General features: G+C 38.6%; 1 protein-coding gene across 3 annotated transcripts in view; it reads left to right on the top strand.

Moving 5' to 3' along the window:
• Positions 1 to 21,482, top strand: part of PCSK5 (proprotein convertase subtilisin/kexin type 5) — a 519,637-nt gene that overhangs the window by 316,252 nt on the left and 181,903 nt on the right. For all 3 annotated transcript variants that reach the window (XM_027549490.1, XM_027549491.1, XM_027549492.1), the window contains 2 exons: positions 6,845 to 6,981; positions 18,276 to 18,419. In XM_027549490.1, coding sequence (XP_027405291.1) covers positions 6,845 to 6,981; positions 18,276 to 18,419 — 281 coding nt within the window. The remainder of the gene's footprint in view (positions 1 to 6,844; positions 6,982 to 18,275; positions 18,420 to 21,482) is intronic.

The following is a 21,482-nucleotide window of genomic DNA, read 5'->3' on the forward strand; positions in this document are numbered from 1 at the left end:
CAGGGGAATCTTCCCAACTCAGGGTTCAAACCCAGGTCTCCTGCATTGCAGGCAGATTCTTTACTGTCTGAGCCACCATTTGATTGGGACCATATAAAACCTGTAGATTGCTTTGGAGAATATGGTCATTTTAACAATATTAATTCTTCTAATCCAAAAGGTGGGATATCTTTCGATTTCTTTGACTCATCTTCAATTTCCTTTATTAATGTTTTATAATTTTCAGTATTTAAGTCTTTTACCTTCTTGGTCAAGTTTATTCCTAGTATTTTATTTGTGTGTCAGAGATTATTATTGAGGACAATAAATAGTTCCCCTATTAGACACTCATCTTTCTTTCAGGAAAGTCAGTATTTCTGAGGAGGACCATGTAAAACAAAGAACACTGTGCAGTTAAAAGACAGGAATTCTGCAAGGCTTAAAACACAAAGCTTTCCTTGTGGGGTCATCTGAGATGAAGAGTTAGAGCTCTGGTGGCAGAGTCATCCCTATTTGACGTCTCCTGTTTCTCCATGAGGCATGACCCTTGACAGTGGACTGGGCATTGGCCTCTGTGAGAAGGAAGGATACTGAGGTCCAGCTCAGACTCAGAATCCACGGCTCACTCCGTGTCATCTCCCCTTAATGATGACATGCATCTCCCCTTAACTAGACATGCAGAACAGGAGAATGAGCTAGGAAGGAAGCTGAGGGGACAGCAACCCTCCCCCCCATATTACCTTCATTTTGGTATTGACAAAACCTGTGTTCTAGTCTTAGGACCAGAAAATGCTATCCTTAACGGTCAATTCCAAAAACAAAGGGGCCACAGTTAGCATTCTGAAAGTCCTTATTTTCCTCGACATTTCAGGAAGGAGTGTCTTCAGTGTTGCTCAGCCCTTCACCATGGGAATTCCTCAGGAACAGATTTTTTTGCAGTCGCTGAACATGTTGCCCATGTGGGCCGTCTGGAGCCCCTCAGTGCCTCCCCATGCTGGCTGCTGGGCACTTGCTAGAGCTCCTGTGGAGAACATCTGTTCCAGGAAGCAGGGTTTACCCGAGCATCTGCAGGTGCTGAGCCCTGGAAGGCACTCGGCAGCCTTCACAGCTAGTCCAACTCGAGCTGCGTGCCCCATCAGCCCAGCAGGCAAGCCCCGGCACCACCCTCAGCAGGTCAGGTGGAGGATTTAGTGGGTAAACAGAGCCATCCTTGAGTGGACAGTTAGTGCTTTCTTTCCCCTTTGTTTTCTCCTGCCCTCCCACCCTTCCACTCCTCCTCCTGGCCTGTCTACCCAGCCTAACAAAGAATCAAACCAAATAATCAGCACAAATGCTTTACTTCTGGGGAGACCATGGGGATCTGGCATAGGTAGGGGACCTAGGTGGGCTTAGATCCCTTTATGATAGATACAAGAGCAACTATATTTCATCATTGTTGCAGTGAGCTTCTTTTTATTTTTTAAATTTATTTTTAATTGGAGGATAATTGCTTTACAATGTTGTGTTGATCTCTGCTGTACAACAGTGTGAGTCAGCCATGTGCATACATATATGCCCTCCTTCCTGAGCCTCCTTCCCACCACCCGCATCCCACCGCTCTAGGTCATCACAGAGCACTGAGCTGGGCTCCCTGTGCTGCACAGCTGCTTCCCACTAGCCATCTCTTTCACACATGGTAGCGTATGTATGTCAGTGCTCCTCTGTCAATTCATCCCACTTCCCACCCTCCCCTTCCCCCACTGTGTCCACAGTCCATTCCTAAAGCAACTTTGGATGTTACCCCTTATATGACCACATGTTCAACTTCTGCCTACAAATTTTCCAACAGAAAGCCTGTCCCATCACATTCTTCCTTCAACTGCATGTGTCAGAATTATAAAAACCTTGCTTTTTTTCTTCCCTAAATACCCGCATACTGTCTTCAACTCATTGAGTTTTAGACTTAGTTTAGCTTTATTGGCTCTCTGTTCTAGATTTTGGCCTCTGACTGAAAGCTGAAACTTTGCCTCTCTTTCTAAATTTGACTACAGATGTGTATCTCTGGTTCTAATTATGGTCTTAAGTGGAAAGAAGGTATACTTTCTCATCTGTACAACCTATAGTTTCTGTAATTAACTGTGTTTAACTGTCGTGTTTCTACCTGAATATTTTTGTCACTGCCCAAGTGTTCAATGACAGACTACTGACATTTTGCAAAGTCATGCTATATAAATGCAGGTATGACTTGCCAAAATTACACTTTTGCTGTGGAAGTTTCACGTTACACAAGGCCTCACCATGAGAAAAAGCTTCTTTCTTTATTCAAAAGACAGTATAGCCTTTGGAGTTATAGCTGGGGTGGTCTTGATGTCACCCGTTTTTATGTTCAACTTCAGAAAAGTGATTTTTTTCATCTAGAAAACAGACGTAGTTGTATCTGCCTCGCAAGTGTGTTACAAGTAGTAAATAAGGTAATACAGTAAGCTCCTAGTATAGTAAGCACTTGGAAGTGCTAACCCTTACTCACACGGTGCTTTTCAAAACACCTTGCAAATGACTATCACACAGAGAAGACTGGCTCCTTCTGCCACAGAGGCTGATTCTAAAGGTCTGGGAGAGGCCCATGGATCTGCATTTCTCATAAGCTCACAGGTGATGCTGAAGCTTCCTGGCCTGCCGCAGAGCACATTTTTAAATAGCACCAATTTAAAAGATCACCCAACTTTTTCAAACACATTCTTCTTATTTTCATGTCACTAAAAGACTTGTGAGCAATATGCTGCTGGGTGCTGTGAAAGTCACTTACAAAGGCATTTATAATGTAAACCAGATATTTAGATAAAGCCTACTATTAAAGAATAAATCTTCAAGACGATTAAGTGAGTACTTATTTACAGGTACTTATCATGTACCCACAAGGATCAATGCCTTTGGGGGTTGGTAAGTTAGTGATAGTGAACATGTTGAAAGTTCATTTTGAAACTCATGTTTTCAGGTATTCGAAACTTCTAGAACCAGTACCTTTCTCTCAACATTTCTTAAAGAAATGATTTAGGAGAGAGCAAAAAACTTAATAGTGTGTTTTAAATACCCTATTTCATAAGCAAATAATTTAAAACTTACAAAAGACAAACATCTAAAGAAAATCAAAATTTCATTTTCAACTGAGCCAAATGAGTGCTTTACGCATTCTATCAGCTTTATGTTAAATTGTGATGAAGCACTAAATAAAGAAAACAAAAAGAAAAAAGAGAACCTCCCAAAATATTCGATTAATGTCTAATTCTGTAGTGAACACAAATACCGTCTAGGAAGTTGTGGATAATTCTGAAATTAATATCCATTACATTTGGGAAATAATAATATGACAACCCATAGCTGTCAATAGCTATAAAATGTCTTATTATTTAGTTGCCATAACATCATAGAAGCACGTGGTAGCCCTGACACTTTGACTGACTCTTTAAGTGAAAGGGGAGGAAAAAAGCTTACAGTAATTATATGAGTTATTTCCTGAGTTAAGTAACCCTCAAAAGGATGTACTACATTTAATGGCAGTCCTTTCTACCGGGTTTTATCCAAGCAATTTATTTGAAAACCGCTCACAGGGATAGGGCTGTGGGGCACCCTTTTAATAACTGGCTACATAATTTGTGCCACCGCATGCATATATCATTTCAGTGAGCACACGATTATGAAGTCAATTGACAGAACAAGGTTTCACTGCAATAGGAGATATGGACACGGGCATGGAGTTAATCTACTCCAGCTTTCAGCACACTGGCCTTGCTTTATTAACATCTGATCCACACTAATAATGCTGACATGTGTCTGTTTTCTTCACTGTTGGCAGAGCACAGACATTCAGACAGAGCACTGGACCTCTTAGCTGATAAACAACCGCACAATTAGAATCTCTATAGTGGTGTCCAATGGTTTGACACTTGGTTTGAGCAAGTATATTCTTTGCAACATGAATCTCATCTGCTAACTACGTTACCTTTTGTTATGTGCAGACAACACAAGGTTTTTAAACAGTACAGTACTAAAGATAGGGAATAGATTAAGTATTGAATTGGAATAAAAATAAAAGTGTGGGATTAGAAAAGTCAATGCCCAGCTAGTTGAAACAACAACAATCAGTGTCTATTTCTCTCCTCATCAACTCTTTTAGCAAAATGCAGTGATCGTGTTTGGCTGCATTTTAATTCCTCTCCTCAACTTGTATGTCCACATGAAATTAATGAGCATTCCAGCCCTGCATAAAATGAAGAGACCAGGGTGGGAACCATTTAGCCAGAGAGACAAAGCCCGTTTATATTTGGGCTTTAAGACACTTTTGTGAGTAGTGAATTATGGATAGTTCTTCTGGGTACTAGTTTACATTTAATTTTCATTCCAAATGTGATTTTAAAATGATTGATCGCAGTGGAATGATTTTCAAAGTTGGAGAGGAAAGGGTGTAAGGGAAAAAACATAGGGTCTGCTAATCCAGCAGTCAAATAACTGACCCGTGAGTAATTAAGAGTTGGCTGAGGTTGTGGAAACAAGACTGCCCCTCATGTGATGGCAGCCTCAAGTCTCCTTTGTAGTTTCTGGACCTGAGGCAGTGAGCCAAGTGTTCTGTCTAAACTGTTTGGGAATTGCTTTTAAGTTCAGCACTCTTGGAAAGGTATTCCGTGACAAGTTGTTGTTTCAGTGCCCTCAAATGGCACAACAGCCTCAATGAACTGGAACCTAAATTAGAACTGAAAAGGGCTGAGAAGTGGTTCTAGACCAATTTTCTGCCTCCATCCATTTCTGTGTCAACATGTTCGCTTCAGTAATGTCTCTCTGGCAGGAGGGGTTATTGGAAAACATTCCTTCTTCTCTACCTCTGTGTCTCCATTGCAGCCAACACACACTTTCTGGGTTTTGCATGAAGGACTCAATATGTAAGTCAGTTGTTTAATGGCCCAGCAATTTCTTCCTGGCCAAGTCCAGTTTCAAGCATTAACTTGTGAAACAAGCCCTGCAATGATAGTGTATGCACTGTAGGATCTCCTGGATGTGTGTACCACCCATGATCTATTGAAGATCATTTACAATGGAAAGACACTCATGTAAGGAGCCACCATTTCCATCTCTGTTAGCATGAGGGAAAGCTGCCCAATCCAACATGGTCCTCATTGAAATGCCACACCCCTCTGTTCAGAAGTAGCCTTTTACAGATAGTGTACAGATATTCTACAAAAAAAAGAAAAGGCCTCCTTCATTATGAATGGAGGCAGTGATTTTCAAAACTTATATGAAAAAGTCACAAAACATGTATGAATACTCCAAAGATCTGTAATGTTCTCTATTAAAGAGATCTGTTCAACTTTAACTCAGCCTTCTCAATTTTCTGGACATGGGACACTGAGAATGCTGCTAAAATACTTTTTTCTTCTTTCAAGAGCTCAGGAACCTGTAACAGGTGATTTTCCTGTTTATTGTTCTTCTCCAAGTGTCAGCCACTTACCTTACACAGTCCCTATTTACACCATCCAACCCTTCTGTTTGAGAAGCCAGCTGGTATTTTAGAGGGAGCCTCAAACACATTTATATAACACACATACAAAAAAAAATCAGAGTCGTTATGTATTAGTTACAATGAGATTAAAGTGGTTTTGTTTTTAGAACAGCATATTTTTCCCCCAATGGGAATAGCCACACAGAAGTTCACATTAGAGCCACCAGTTTCCTTGGTGAACATGAAATTAAAGCAAGGAGAGTTGACTGAATGTCATAAATAGCTATCAACATCCAGTTGTCATGACCTGTGTATTTATCTGCTCTGAAGGATAGATAATATCCTAGTAACTGGATATGGTTTGAGCAGAAAAAGATTTCATACAGGGAATTAGGAACTTAGAAAATTATTGGACAGACTGGAAGGACAGAATCTAGGCTGCAGTTCCAGGCATGACTTCCTGAACTGGATAATATTAATGGGCATGGTCTTTTCATTTAGGGGTAATTTCCATATAATTCACTTTCAATGTAAATAATTGAGGAAGTTTTGATAAATATATACTTGCATAACTATACATTAGTTTCAAGATATAAAACTGTTCTTCCACTCCCAAAACTTCCATCATGCCCCTGCCTCCTCCCTCCTGGCCCGTGGCAACCACTGATCTGTTTCTGTTTAAGTAGTGTTTTCTATAATGTCATATGAAATTGAATCAGATAGTACATAATCTTTTGTGTCTGACTTTTTCCACTTAGCTTATTGCCTTTGAAATTCATTCATGTTGTTGCAGTTATTAATCGTTCAAATTTGTATTACTAGGTAGTGTTTCCTTGTATGAATATAGCATAATTTATTTATCCATTCACCAGATGATGGAGACCTGAGTTGCTGATAGTTTTTGACCATTATGAATGATGCTGCTGTGAACATTCATGTTGAGTTCTTTATGTGGACACATGTCTTTACTCCTCTTGGGGGGATAGCTTAGTCATATGGTCAGAACTATCTAACTGTTGTTAAAAGCAGCTGCACCATTTTACATATCTATCAGCAGTGTAAGCAAGCTTCAGTTGCTCCACATCTCCAACTCATGGTACTACCAGGCTTGTGGGTAGAGTTTTAGCCTTGGTTCCCTGATACCCACGTCATTATCCCTCCCAGATTTGTTACTGCTTGGCAAGTCCCATGCCTGTTTCCCAATAATTATGTGTGTGTATGTACTTGTGTGTGTGTATTTGGATCTACTAATCAGTGATGCCTAGGATGAAGACAATCTCCAGTGCTGAACTGAACATGTGATGGATACAGAGAGGTCATTGATCACGGTCTTGACTGGATCCTCGCTAAATTTTAAACAACACACAAAAGCAATGTTTTATGGCTCTCTCTCAGGCTTTTTGATCATTCCATGGAAGGATTTAAAAATTGGGAATTCATGACCATTCATTGCTGGGGAGAACGAGCTGCTGGTGACTGGATCCTGGAAGTTTATGACACTCCCTCTCAGCTGAGGAACTTCAAGACTCCAGGTAAGAACTCTCTTTCTATAATTTGATTTATTGTACAGAAAAACGGTGTATATTCTGGCCAATAAATGTGTTTCCCATTCATATATCAACCTTATCCTTTATTATGTAATTCTACGCCTCGAGTTGTCCTCCTGTACTCCAATTCTTGAGATTACCATTAGAAAAGTAATAATTTAGGATAAGAATTCAAGAAAAGACCTTTAAATATAAAGACAAGATAAAACATGACAGCTATTGATTGATATTTCAGAATTATGAGCCATGTCTCTAACCACCTTCCATTACTTTATCAAAAAACAAGCCAGCCTTGTCCACGTGCAATGGGTTAAATCACATAGCTATAAGAGCAGACAGGTTTCCTTCGATATCTTTTTTCTGAGTTTGCTTTAAATTTAATTTTCAGCGCAGACAAGACCTTGAGCTTGGCCTATGCCAGCTAAACTGGTTGCCACCTAAAAAAATGAGTGATAGCACTCTGCCCTGCATGAGACCAAGAGCTAAGTAAAGAGAAAGCTTTCCTGATATGTAAAACACGGTAATGATGTCAACAGAATTCTTTTCAAGTCATCTCAGGCTGTGTTGCCACACATGGCCTGTTTCCCTCTTCCTGCTAATGTATGAACCTTATTTGTAACATAAAATAAGGAAAAGTACAAATGCAGCGTGAGATGGGAGACTGAACAGTTTTTTGCAGCACCCTGTGTTCAGTATCAGTAATCCAAGTCTATGCCCCAACCAGTAATGCTGAAGAAGCTGAAGTTGAATATTTCTATGAAGACCTACAATACCTTCTAGAACTAACACCCAAAAAAGATGTCCTTTTCATTACAGGGACTGGAATGCAAAAGTAGGAAGTTAAGAGATACCTGGAGTAACAGGCAAATTTGGCCTTGCAGTACAAAACAAAGCAGGGCAAAGGCTAACAGAGTTGTGCTAAGAGAACACACTGGTCATAGCAAACACCCTTTTCCAACAACACAAGAGAAGACTCTACACATGGACCTCACCAGATGGTCAACACCAAATCAGATTGATTATCTTCTTTGCAGCCAAAGATAGAGAAGCTCTATACAGTCAGCAAAAACACCACCAGGAACTGACTGTGGCTCAGACCAGGAACTCCTTATTGCAAAATTCAAACTTAAATTGAAGAAAGTAGGGAAAACCACTAGGCCATTCAGGTATGACCTAAATCAAATCCCTTATGATTATATGATGGAAGTGACAAATAGATTCAAGGCATTAGATCTGATAGACAGAGTGCCTGAAGAACTATGGATTAAGGTTTGTGACATTGCACAGGAGGCAGTGTTCAAGACCATCCCCAAGAAAAAGAAATGCAAAAAGGCAAAATGGTTGTCTGAGGAGGCCTTACAAATAGCTGAGAAAAGAAAAGAAGCAAAAGGCAAAGGAGAAAAGGAAAGATACACCCATTTGAATGCAGAGTTCCAAAGAAGAGCAAGGAGAGATAAGAAAGCCTTCCTCAGTGATCAACACAAAGAAATAGAGGAAAACAATAGACTGGAAAAGACTAGAGATCTCTTCAAGAAAATTAGAGATACCAAGGGAACATTTCATGCAAAGATGGGCACAGTAAAGGACAGAAATGGTATGGACCTAACAGAAGCAGAAGATATTAAGAGGTGGTAAGAATACACAGAAGAACTATACAAAAAAGATCTTCATGACCCAGATAATCACAATAGTGTGATTACTCACCTTGAGCCAGACATCCTGTAATGCGAAGTCAAGTGGGCCTTAGGAAGCATCACTACAAACAAAGCTAGTGAGGTGATGGAATCCCAGTTGAGCTATTTCAAATCCTAAAAGATGATGCTGTGAAAGTGCTGCACTCCATATGCCAGCAAATTTGGAAAACTCAGCAGTGGCCACAGGACTGGAAAAGGTCAGTTTTCATTCCAATCCCAAAGAAAGGCAATGCCAAAGAATGCTCAAATTACCGCACAATTGCACTCATCTCACATGCTAGTAAAGTAATGCTCAAAATTCTCCAAGCCAGGCTTCAGCAATACATGAACTGTGAACTTCCAGATGTTCAAGCTGGTTTTAGAAAAGGCAGAGGAACCAGAGATCAAGTTGCCAACATCTGCTGGATCATGGAAAAAGCAAGCAAGTTCCAGAAAAACATCAAATTCTGTTTTATTGACTGCACCAAAGCCTTTGACTGTGTGGACACATCAAACTGTGGAAAATTCTGAAAGAGATGGGAATACCAGACCACCTGACCTGCCTCCTGCAAAACCTGTAAGCAGGTCAAGAGGCAACAGTTAGAACTGGACATGGAACAACAGACTGGTTCCAAATCAGGAAGGAGTACGTCAAGGCTGTATATTGTCACCCTGCTTATTTAACTTACATGCAGAGTACATCATGAGAAATACCAGGCTGGATGAAGCACAAACTGGGCTCAAGATTGCCAGAAGAAATATCAATAACCTCAGATATGCAGATGATACCACCCTTATGGCAGAAAGCAAAGAAATAAAGAGCTTCTTGATAAAAGTGAAAGAAGAGAGTGAAAAAGATGGCTTAAAACTCAACATTCAGAAAGCTAAGATCATGGCATCTGGTCTCATCACTTTATGGCAAATAGATGGGAAACAATAGAAACAGTGAGAGACTTTATTTTCTTGGGCTCCAAAATCACTGCAGATGATGACTGCAGCCATGAAATTAAAAGATGCTTCTTGCTCCTTGGAAGAAAAGCTATGACCAACCAAGACAACATACTAAAAAGCAGAGACATTACTTTACCAACAAAGGTCCGTGTAGTCAACGCTATGGTTTTTCCAGTAGTCATGTGTGGATGTGAGAGTTAGACTATAAAGAAAGCTGAACACCAAAGAATTGATGCTTTTGAATTGTGGTATTGGAGAAGACTCTAGAGAGTCCCCTGGACTGCAAAGAGATCCAACCAGTCTATCCTAAAGGAAATCAGTCCTGAATATTCATTGGAAGGACTGATGCTGAAGCTGAAACTCTAATACTTTGGCTACCTGATACTAAGAACTGACTTATTTGAAAAGACCCTGATGCTGGGAAAGATTGAAGGTGGGAGGAGAAGGGGACGACAGAGGATGAGATGGTTGGATAGCATCACCAACTCAATGGACGTGAGTTTGTGTAACCTCTGGGAATTGGTGATAGACAGGCAAGCCTGGCGTGTGCAGTCCATGGGATCATAGAGTCAGACATGACTGAGTGACTGAACTTTTTGCCTGTGGCGGAGCCCTGAGTAGTACTTGCCTAGTAACAAATGCTCTCTTTGTTTGATAACTACCCCAGTTCCCACCCAGCTGTGGCCACATCTTCCATCATCTAATAAGTTGTTGCCTCTTAATCCTTTGTCTAGTCCATCTGCAGAAGAACAAGGCTTGAGGGCCGTTATAGGACTGGTGTACAATTCTAAGTCCTCTTTTGATCGGAATAGATTAACCCAAACATTCTGTAGTTAACTGTAATGGTATGTATCATTTGGATACTGTGGGTTGTATTGGGCAAAAGAAACAAACAGTAAAGTGAAAAGTGAAGCATACATTTTTTTTAATTGTTTTTAATTTCTTATTTATTTTACTGTGTTGGATCTTAGTGGAGTATGCAGGATCTTTAGTTGCAGCACGTGGAATCAAATCCAGGCCCCCTGCATTGAGAGCACAGAGTCAGCCACTGGACCCCCAAGGAAGTCCCCCTGCTGCATACATTTGCCACACTTTTGCCCACCAGTCAGGGGAAGTCGCTCATTCTGAGAGGTCCATTTTTAGGGCACACGGTGTAGCCATCTCTTTCCCTTTATTCCATGATGTGGTTCATCTGTGTTGTCACAGTGGTCCCAGACTCGGGGGAATCAAAACCATCATGGTAGCAAGGTCACAATGAATCAGGGTAAAAGTTTTGTGAAAGCATATCAGCCCCGCACACCTCCAGCAGCCACCATATATGTAATAATTGCCAAGGTCTTACTCAGAAACCAGATTTTTGTCAACAAGGCAGGGTTGACAGAAAACATCTGAATAAACTAGATCCTAGTTACTGGAAAGCTTTCACTTGTTCCTAATCTCAGTTCCCAGGACCTTCCCCTCTCCTTCCCTCTTCTCTTCAAACCATGCTTCTTGCTCATGCCATGGAGATGCACTGTGCCAAGGCACTCAGGGGCAATAGCAGGCATGGTAGCTGGACTGGGCTGCCCTGACCAAAGGGCAGCTCCCACTAGATCCATCAGCATGTGTCACTCTTACGTCTCAGGAGATCTAAGCGAAATAAACACTGTCTAGATGTGGCAGTTGTGTGCCAAGAAAGGTGCAGCCTACAGACATAAGGGGTGCACTATCTACTGAGGATTTGAGACAGTTATATATAAAAGTAACTCTTTAATATCACCATTGTAATGCATCTCAGTGATAAAATGCTCCTCCCCACAAGCAGACTGCCCCTAGGGGCACACTGATGACAGACCTGGGGTTTGCATTCATGGGTGTGAGGCTACTAATCTCTCTCTCTGCCCTCAAGGAGTTCAGAGTCTATCCAGAGTTTATTGTGATTGTCATGTCGTGTCGTGAAGTCACTCAGTCATGTCCAATTCTTTGCGACCTCAGGGACTGTAGCCTACCAGGCTCCTCCCTCCATGGGATTCTCCAGGCAAGAGTACTGGAGTGGGTTGCCATTTCCTTCTCCAGGGAATCTTCCCAACCCAGGGATTGAACCCAGGTCTCCTACATTCCAGGCAGACGCTTTAACCTCTGAGCCACCAGGGAAGCCCCCTACTGTGATTATCTGTGTTAAAAGGTCTCTGCAGTAGCTCTGATCATCTAGAGTTGTCTATTTCGTATCATTGACTTCTCCTTATACTGTTTAAATGTTTAACAGCAGTCACCTCCAGTCATCTTAAGAGATGCTCCTTTGTGCCAGAAGAGATACCCTAATGCTGTATAACCTGGGGTCAGAAGGCTTTAATAGAAACACATAGTCTTCAGGTATCCTTTCTTCAAGTAACCTTTCAGGTCAGGATTAGACACAATTTTGAAAAGGGACTTTCACTTTTTTCTGTTTCTGTCATTGTTACTATGGCATACAGTCCTCCAATTAATGCGGGATTTCTTTAGTAATTCAATTGCAGATGTAGAATCTTCTAGCCCAATTAAATAGTTGAATCATTTCCAAAATATATGTACATATATATATGTATATATATGTATATGTATATATATTTATATTTATATATATATATATGGCTCCAAACTTGAGTTTATTTATTATTTCTTCCCACTTGTTAATTATTAAAACATAATAAGGTTTTTGGAGGATTTTTTTCTTATTCTTGTTCCATTGCATATTAAATCTATCTTTGATTTTTACCTTGGGCAGATTGCATTTGAGTGTTAGCAAACAGAATGGATTTTCTCTTATTCTGCATGTATACTGCTATTTCTTCACAAGATATTGCCATTTCCACTGCAAAACCTCTAGAGATTTACCATCATTGCTTTTTCTTTAATAAAGTTGGGAAGGCGAAAAAAAAAAAAAAAGAAATTAGCAAATGGAAAAAGTAGTAGGGGAGGAAAAAATTGACAGCCCAAATATGGCAGCATTTGATGTGAATTGTGGCAGAGATCCTAAGGAAATAAAATTACATAATAAGTGAAAAATAAAAAGATAAATTGCCTGGCAAGGGTGTCCCCAGAGGGCTTATGATGTACTTGAGAAATGGCACCAGGGGAAATAATCAGTTATGAGTCAGCACTCTCTAAACACTTACAAGGGTAAATTTTTAGATCCAAGATGATCTTAAGTTAAATGGACCAGGTTTTAGAGTGACTGATGGATGGGGTTTCCCATACTGTCTTTGTATCATGTGCTCCAGTTATGCACTTGAGAGATGCCATAAGGAAAAGAGGTTCTCTTTTTGCATTGCCACCTAAAGGCAGTCAGATAGGTCATTAATTTCAGGTAGTCATTCATTTCTTGACGGCACTTAATGTCTACGACTTGAAATCCTGAGACTGAATAACACCCTAATTATGATTAGCATAGTTATTAACAAGTGAGTCCAAAGAAAAGCTGGCAGAGGGCAAACCAAATATAAACCAGCCTGCTGGCCCAGTGCACATGTCAGAAAATAATGAATGTGGCCCAGAATACATTTTTAAACTTCATATGCTTATACTCCTAGAAACGACCAGGAAGACAGAATTATATAACAGTTTAAGAATGTAAGATTTGGATACAGAATTTTTTTTAATTGAGGGGTAATTGACATATTAGTTTTAGTTGTACAATTGTACAATTTTATGTTTGTATATACTACAAAACAATAACCACAATAAGTCTAGTGAACATCCATCACCTCACATAATTTTTTTCTTGTGATGAGACCTTTTAAGATACACTGTTTAACTACTGTGTTGTATACAATACACTATTATTAAACATACTCACCAATCTGTACGTTATACCCCCAGGACTTAATAATGTTTTACTGGATGTTTGTACCATTTGATCCCCTTCATCTATTACATCCACTCATACACACCTCCTGCCTCTAGCAACCACCAATCTGTTCTGTGTATCTATGTGTTCAATCTTCTACTTTTTAAAATTTTTTAAGACTCCACATATCAAGAGATCATATAGTATCTGTCATTTTCTATCTGACTTCACTTAGCAAGGTCCATCCATGTTTTCCCAAGTGGAAAGATTCCCTTTTATGGCCAAATATTATCTATATACATTTATATGTGTATGTGTCTATATGTGTGTGTGTATCCATTCATCCATCATTGGACATGTGGGCTGCCTTCTTTTTTAGGCTATCTAAATAATGCTGCAGTGAACATGTGGGTACATATAACTTTTAAGAGTGTTTTTTTTTTCCAGAAGTGGAATTTCTGGACCACATGGTAGATCTATTTTTAATTTTTTGAGGAAATCCCATAATTTTTCCAGAATGGCTGAAAATTCACATTCCCACCAACAGTGCATAAAGATTCCCTTTTCTCCACTTCCTCACCAATATTTGCTATTTCTTGTCTTTTTGATAATAGCCATTCTAACAGGTGTAAAATAATAGCTCATTGTGGTTTTAATTTGCATTTCTTGGATGATTAGTGATGTTGAGCACCTCTTCATGCTGGCCATCTGTATGTACTCTTGAAAAATGTTTATTTAGATCCTCTTCCCATGTTTTAATCAGATTGCTTTTCTGCTGCTGAGTTGTATGACATCTTTATATGTTTTGGATATTTGCCGCTTATCAGATATATGATTTGCAAATATTTTCCATAAGTTACATTCTCATTTAATTGATGATTTCCTTTGCTGTGCAGAAGCTCTATAGTTTGATATCGTTCCATGTGTTTATTTTTGTATTTGTTCCCTTTGCTTTTGTTGTCAAATACAAAAACGATTCCCAAGATCAGTGTCAAGGAGTGTGCCACTGGTTTTCTTCTAGAAGTGTTATGGTTTCAGGTCTTACATTCAGATCTTTAAGTCATTACAAGTTAGTTTTAGTGCATGGTGTTAGTTAGCGGTCCAGTTTTTCTAACACCGTTTGTTGAAGACTGCCTTTTCTCTATTGCATCAATATATTCTTGGCTAGTCTGTCATAAATTGACTATATACATGCGCATCTCTGTTTCATTCATTTATCTGTTTTTATGTCAATACCATTACTATTTGATTATTTGTAATATGGTTTGAAATCAGGGAGCATGATAACTCCAGCTGTGTTCTTTCTCAAGATTGCTTTGGCTATTTTGGGTCTTTGGGGTCCATAAAAATTTTAGGATTCTTTGTTCTATTTCTGTGAAAAATGCCTTCAAGGATTACATTGAATCTGTAGATTGCTTTAGGTAGTAGGGACATTTTTATAATATTCCTATAATTCATGAACATGGAATATCTTTCCATTTATTCATGTCAATTTATTTCATCAATTTCTTACAGTTTCCAATGTACATATATCTCACCTTCTTGGTTATATTTATTCCTAGGTATTGTGTTCTTTTGATGCAATTGTAAATAGGATTGCTTTCTCTGATAATCTGTCATTTGTATAAAGAAATGCAACAGATTTTTGTACATTAATTTTGTATCTTGAAACTTCTTTGACTTTGTTGCTTAGTTCTAAGTTTTTTGGTAGCGTCTGTAGGGGTTTCTATATGTAATATGTTATCTACAAATGTTTTACTTCTTCCTTTATAACTTATATGCCTTTTCTTTCTTTTTCTTGCCTACATCCTTGTTCCTGATCTTTACTACGTTGACAAATGTTCCCTCTATAACCACTTTGTTGAAAGTCTTTTTCATAAATGGATGTTGAATTCTGTCAATGCTTTTTTGCGTCCATTGAGCTAATTATGAGTTTTAAGCCTTCATTTTGTTACTGTGGAAAATGAGAGTGATTGATTCTCAGATGTTGAAACAAGCTTTCATCCCTGAAATACCATTTGATTATGATGTATTATCCTTCTAATGTATTGATGTATTCAGTTTGCTAATATTTTGTTAAGGATTTTTGCATCTATGTTTACATCTGGTTTTGATATCAGAGTAACATGTATGCTCAATTCAGTCACATCCTATTCTTTGTGACCACATGGACTATAGCCCTTCAGGCTCCTCTGGCCATAGAATTTTTCAGGCAAGAATATTGGAGTGGATTGCCATTTTCTACTCCAGGGAATCTTCCCAACCCAATGATCAAACCCTTGGCAGGCAGATTCTTTACCACTGTGCCCCCTGGAAACCCATCAGAGTAATAATACTGACTTCATAAAATGAGTTTTGAAGTATTCCTTCCTCTCCTATTTTTTGGAAGAATTTGAGAAGGATCGGGCTCCCCAGGTGGTGCTAGTGGTAAGAACTTGCCTGCCAATGCAGGAGACCTAAGAGACACAGGTTCGATCCCTGAGTTGGGAAGATCCATGGGAGGAGAGCATGGCAACCCACAACAGTATTCTTGCCTGGTGAATCCCATGGATAGAGGAGATTGGCAGGCTACAGTCCATAGGGTCACACAGAGTTAGACATGATTAAAGCAACTTTGCATGCACGCACAAGAAGGATTGGTAATAATTTTTATTTAACTGTTCGGTAGAATCCACTAGTGAAGTGTCTAATCCTGGACATACCTTTGTTAGGAAGTTCTTGATTACTGATTCAATCTCCTTACAATAAGTGGTCTATTCAGATTTCAGTTTCTTCATGATTCAGTCTTAGTAGAATATATATTTCTAGGAATTCATTCATTTCTTGTAGGTCTTCCAGTTTGTTAGTATATAATTGCTGATAGTAGTCTTATGAGCCCTTATTTTGTATTAATTAAGATGTCTCCTTTTTAATTTCTGGTTTGAGGCTTTCTCTCTTCTTCTTGGTGAATCTGCCAATTGATAAACTGGTTTATCAATTTTATTCATAGTCTAAGGGAATGTGTGAACCTAAGCCCCACTAACCAGCAGAGCCAGCAAACTAGAGGTGTCCCCTGGGTGCCAGCTGAGGGTACAAGCCCTTTCTTTTGGTACCAACAAGATGGAGAGGCCAAGGGAGAACATACAGATGGCTCCCATGAGCCTCCATCTTTGGAGAGTATTCAGTAGGTCCTCATCTGTATGTTAAATTACATGTCTGCCCCTCAGCCAGTGCTTTAAGATAAGCAAATAAGCCTATTTCCCAGAAAGTCTGGGTGCTATGCAGTCAACCGCCTTTGTTCAATACCCAAGGATGAGAGCCCACGCTGGTGAACTCTTTAGTGTACCCAAGCCCCACTGGCTTTCAGAGCTACATGCTTTGGGGGCTCGAGTGCAGGTCTTAAAAGTTGTGATACCCAATGTAGGGATCAAACTTTTCACTCCTTGGGGGAGAAGCTGGGGCCACTCAGCTGCCTTTTTTTCTGGAGGAAACTGTCCCATGTGTGGCTGTAGAGTCACTGAGTGTATGAGAAGCAGTGAGTTCAGGACCTTCCTATATTACTCTTAAATCAGAACCCCCAAATGGGTTTTAATATCAGTCTGTCCTCTTACTGCTTTGGGGAACTTTATCAGCCTCTGTGCCTCTGTCTTCTCATCTTTATAGTGAAAATATCTATTTCTCACTTGTGACCACTGAATAGAATAAAATGTACTTAGCATAAAGTAAGTACTTATAAAAAATAAGCATCAATTTGATGGGGATAATAGATGCTAACAGATAAATTACCAGATATCTGAAGTTCATCACTCTCTGGACTGTGACAGAGCCCAACCCCAACCTTACCTAGATTCTCTGTATTATGCCAAGATAAGAAGGAGATCTAAGGTGTGTGGGCATGGGGGGGAAGTATCCTGCCTTCCTGCCAGCATATTTCCATGTTTTTAATGAGTCTGTCTTAATCACTTTTACTTAAGATTTATATTAAAAAGAACTACAGTAAGTCAGGGAAACATGTTTTCTGTTTGCTTTTTGCATTAAAGATTTTAGTTTTATAAAGCTGAGAAATGAATGACTAAATAAGGATTAGGCAAATGTTCCTTGAGAGCCTGCCATCCAAAGGAGGAAAAGCACTTCCCTCGTGCCCCAAGGTGCCCGTGGCAGGGAAATGCTCCGACAGTACCACCCAGTAGAACATGCTGCCAGCAGTGGAAATGTTTCCTATAGCTGTGCTGTCCACCGTAGTGCCACTAGTCATATATGGTTACTGAGCACTTGAAATGTGGTCTGACTGAAGAACTGAGGTTTAAATTGTAGTTACACAGAAACAGCCAAATGCGTCGAGTGACTGTCACTGGACAGCACAGGTCTATCAGTTAATATAGTGATATATTCTTAAGACTGACTGAGCCCTTGAATTGGGTGAAACAAAGTAGTTGTTATAATCTTTTTATTTTTGATAAACAAGTCAGAGAATGTCGATCCTGCTTTTAATGTAAATAAGACTTTTATACCTAGAAAAAGAAAGCCTTCTGTAAGATTCTAGGATTCTCTTAAATACTCATAATTTGACATTCAGCCCTTGATCCAGCAATCTGAGATGGTTGTTTCTTACCAAAAAAAGAGCTGATTAAATTAGGATGTATGCTGCAATTGTTACTCAGGAAATACATGGTATGTGACTTATTCAATAGTTAATTCTGCAAGCAGTGGAAAATGCATTTCTAGCCCTGTATGTGATGCAGTGATTCATATGAATCTGTTTCCCGCAGTTCTATTTTTCTACCGCTTTTTCTTCAGTTAGAAGGAATGAAAGAAATTGTAAAGCTCAAGAGAGAATGTTTGCTCATGACATACTTTTATTGTTTCCCAAGGTAAATTGAAAGAATGGTCTCTGGTCCTCTACGGCACCTCTGTGCAGCCATACTCTCCCACCAATGAGTTCCCTAAAGTGGAACGTGTCCGGTATAGCCGAGTCGAAGACCCGACCGACGACTACGGGACGGAGGATTATGCAGGTGAGCTGGCTTCCAGTGAGAAGGCAGGCTGAGGAAAAAAAACTCACGCGTCATTCCCCCAAGGAGACACACTTCTACTCATATTGTGATCTATTTTAATCCATTTTCCTTTCTATCCCTTAAACATATTTGTATGTGTACATTCATATATTCAAATATCAATGTTTTTTTCTTCAAAACTAAAATCACACTGTATATAGAACATTCATATCCTTTTTTCCCATTAAAGGTATTATTAAGAGCATATTTCCCTGTTGTCAAATATCCTTAGAACACATATTTAAAAGATAGCATAATCGTCCATCCTGTGATTGTATTATATTTAATCCATAATCTGAGATATGTAGTTTGCTTTACATTTTACACTATTTTAAATAAGAGCTCAATGAATATCATTATCAGTTTTTGACTATATCATCTTTGACTGTTTCTTTAGAATAGAGTTCTAAGAATTACTGCATCAAAGGGAATCGTCAGTTTTAGGGCTTGGATATGTTGCTTTCCAGACAACGTGTACCAGTCTACACCATGACCAGTGCACGATTGTTACTGCCCTCATTCCTGCCAGCCTTGAGTGGAAAGAAAAAAGCAAAAGAACAGATTTAAATTTTTATAGCTCTGACTCCTAGTAAATCTAAATATTTAGTAAAGCAAACCATTTTTTCCTTTGTAGTTCTCTGAATTGTGTCTTTTACTCACTTTTCAATTCAAAGTGGCAGCATTTTTCTTATTTATAAAAACTCTTTGTATGCTATTGACTCTCACATTGTCTCATATTTGCTGGAAACCATTTCTCTGTTATCACCTGCTTCCAAAATGCAGTTTTTGTTTGGAGGGCAGTTTATAGTTTCATATAACATTTATAATTTCTTTTATACAGAATGTTTATTCTTTAAAAATAAATATCCATATTTTTATAATCTGGTTTTACATTTGGCCATTAACTCATCTAGAACTTACTTTCATTTATAATATACAGTGTAAAGTGAAGTTCTGTCTTTATCCTCCAAACAGACTAATGACTGAGTTGTCATCCCTACTTTTACTGTTTCCTTTATAACAGCACAGTAATTTCTTATACCAGGGTCTCTTCTGGTACCACTTTTTCTGATTTATCAATCTAATAATACTTAATCCAGTAGCACCCACGCTATATTTTAATATGCTGAATATCTACTTATTCTCATAGCAATTCTTCAGTCCCTCTTTAAAAATCTCATTGAAATTTAGTTTGAATTTACATGCAATCTCATGCGAAGAATTCTTTTTACAGTTTACAGTCTTTCCATCCAAAACAGACTTTTTTACTGAAATCCTTTCATTTTATGAAGTGTTTTTCTTGGTAGTGTTATTTCTACATATTTTGGGTCTAGTTACTACTGTAATGGAAAATATTCCATATTTTCTAACTACTGTATTCTGGTATCAGAGCTATCTATTGGCTAGTGTATGTTTATCTTACATCTGACCATTTCACTTACCTTTATTTGTGTATTTTAGAGTTGATTTTCTGGAGCAGTTAGGTACTATAGCCATATCCTCTGCAAATTATCTTGTCTCTTTCCCAGTGCGTTTCTGAGTCCTGTCTTATTGTATTGTTTACCACTTCCAGCAGCATGCAGTTCTTCTGGGATATAACACTTAACAAAAAAGGCTTTCCCTAATGAAGAACTGTTTTTAAGTAGCAGTTGATTGTACCTTTAAACTGGAACCATCTTGTCTTCCTGCAGCTAAGCTCTCTGAGATTCTTTTTCATTAATCACTTTAACAGAGTATTTGAAATATGCATTTGGTTCCTTTTATTCTGAACAGGTAGTATCCCAGTGTCAATAGAGAATTCAGACCAATTGAACTAACCAGAGCTAGATTGTGTTCAACTTTTGCTTTGCGTTTATAATGTTACTGTTCATGTTACAACCAGCAAACCATTTATTTTGTCTTCTCTGATAGGAGAAAGTATATTTAAAAACATGAATGGAGCATAATAATAATATATTACTATGTGTCTTATGGTATGTTTCCCATTCAATTTTTGGTAATCTTAAAATTCTAAACAGTTATATACATTTTGTGGTTTTTCTCACTGCATCTCCAAAATGTCCACATTGGCACTTGTGAGAAAACAAAGACAATTATTTCATTATTACCCAGCAACCTAAAATGCTAAACTGCATCTGGGATAGTTTAGGATTATGAAAGAAACAGCACAGCATGTGACCCTGCCATACAGAGTCCTTTGGCACATATCAAGAATAAATGGTTTGGGGTTTGTTTGTTTGTTTTAATTGTAGTAATCATCTGGTGAAAATTTAGGGCCACCCAATAACTCCTTTTCTTTGGAGCTGTGATTTTCTTTTTTTTTTTTTTAACAAGTATGCAGATGTCATTTATTTGGTCCATAAGTACAGTATAGTTGTATTTGAGTTTTACAAAACATCAAATATAAATAACCTGAAACTGTAACAATACACAAAAATTGGCTTCTTACACAGACATACCAGGCAGTACAAGCTGAAAACTTGAGTAAATTAACAACTGTTTTACATTAATATACATAGTGCCAGTTAACATTTAAAAACAGGTTTCAATGCATAGCACTCGATACTTCTTTGAATCTGTTTCAGTCAGTTAAGAGTATGAAAATGGTTAGATCTAGGCTAAAAATAATTCTTCTTCTAACCAAAAATAAAGGCATAATATTTATAACCAGGTATCAACTTTACTAAACCACAATGATTTTCACTTTCATTAAGAAGTCAGCCTTTGAGAGGGTCAGATGGCATTCTCATAACCAGGTCCCTGTACTGTTTCATCAAATTCCAGGCACTGTGGGACCCACAGCTGGCTGAACTTCAACTCTTAGGCAGCAGAAGCACTCTCTCCTCATGGACTGCAGTAGTCAGCTAAAATGTTGCAAGTTGCAATAGCTGTGGAACTTAATTTCAAGATCAATTTTAAGGCTTTTGGGAAAATAGAGATAAACAGTGTCAAATGACTCTTATGATTAAGCAGAAATATACATCAAGTCTGTAGCATTTTAAAATGACTCATTTCTATTCAGAG

Source organism: Bos indicus x Bos taurus, chromosome 8, assembly GCF_003369695.1.
Source record: "Bos indicus x Bos taurus breed Angus x Brahman F1 hybrid chromosome 8, Bos_hybrid_MaternalHap_v2.0, whole genome shotgun sequence".
NCBI classification, from domain to species: Eukaryota; Metazoa; Chordata; class Mammalia; order Artiodactyla; family Bovidae; genus Bos; species Bos indicus x Bos taurus.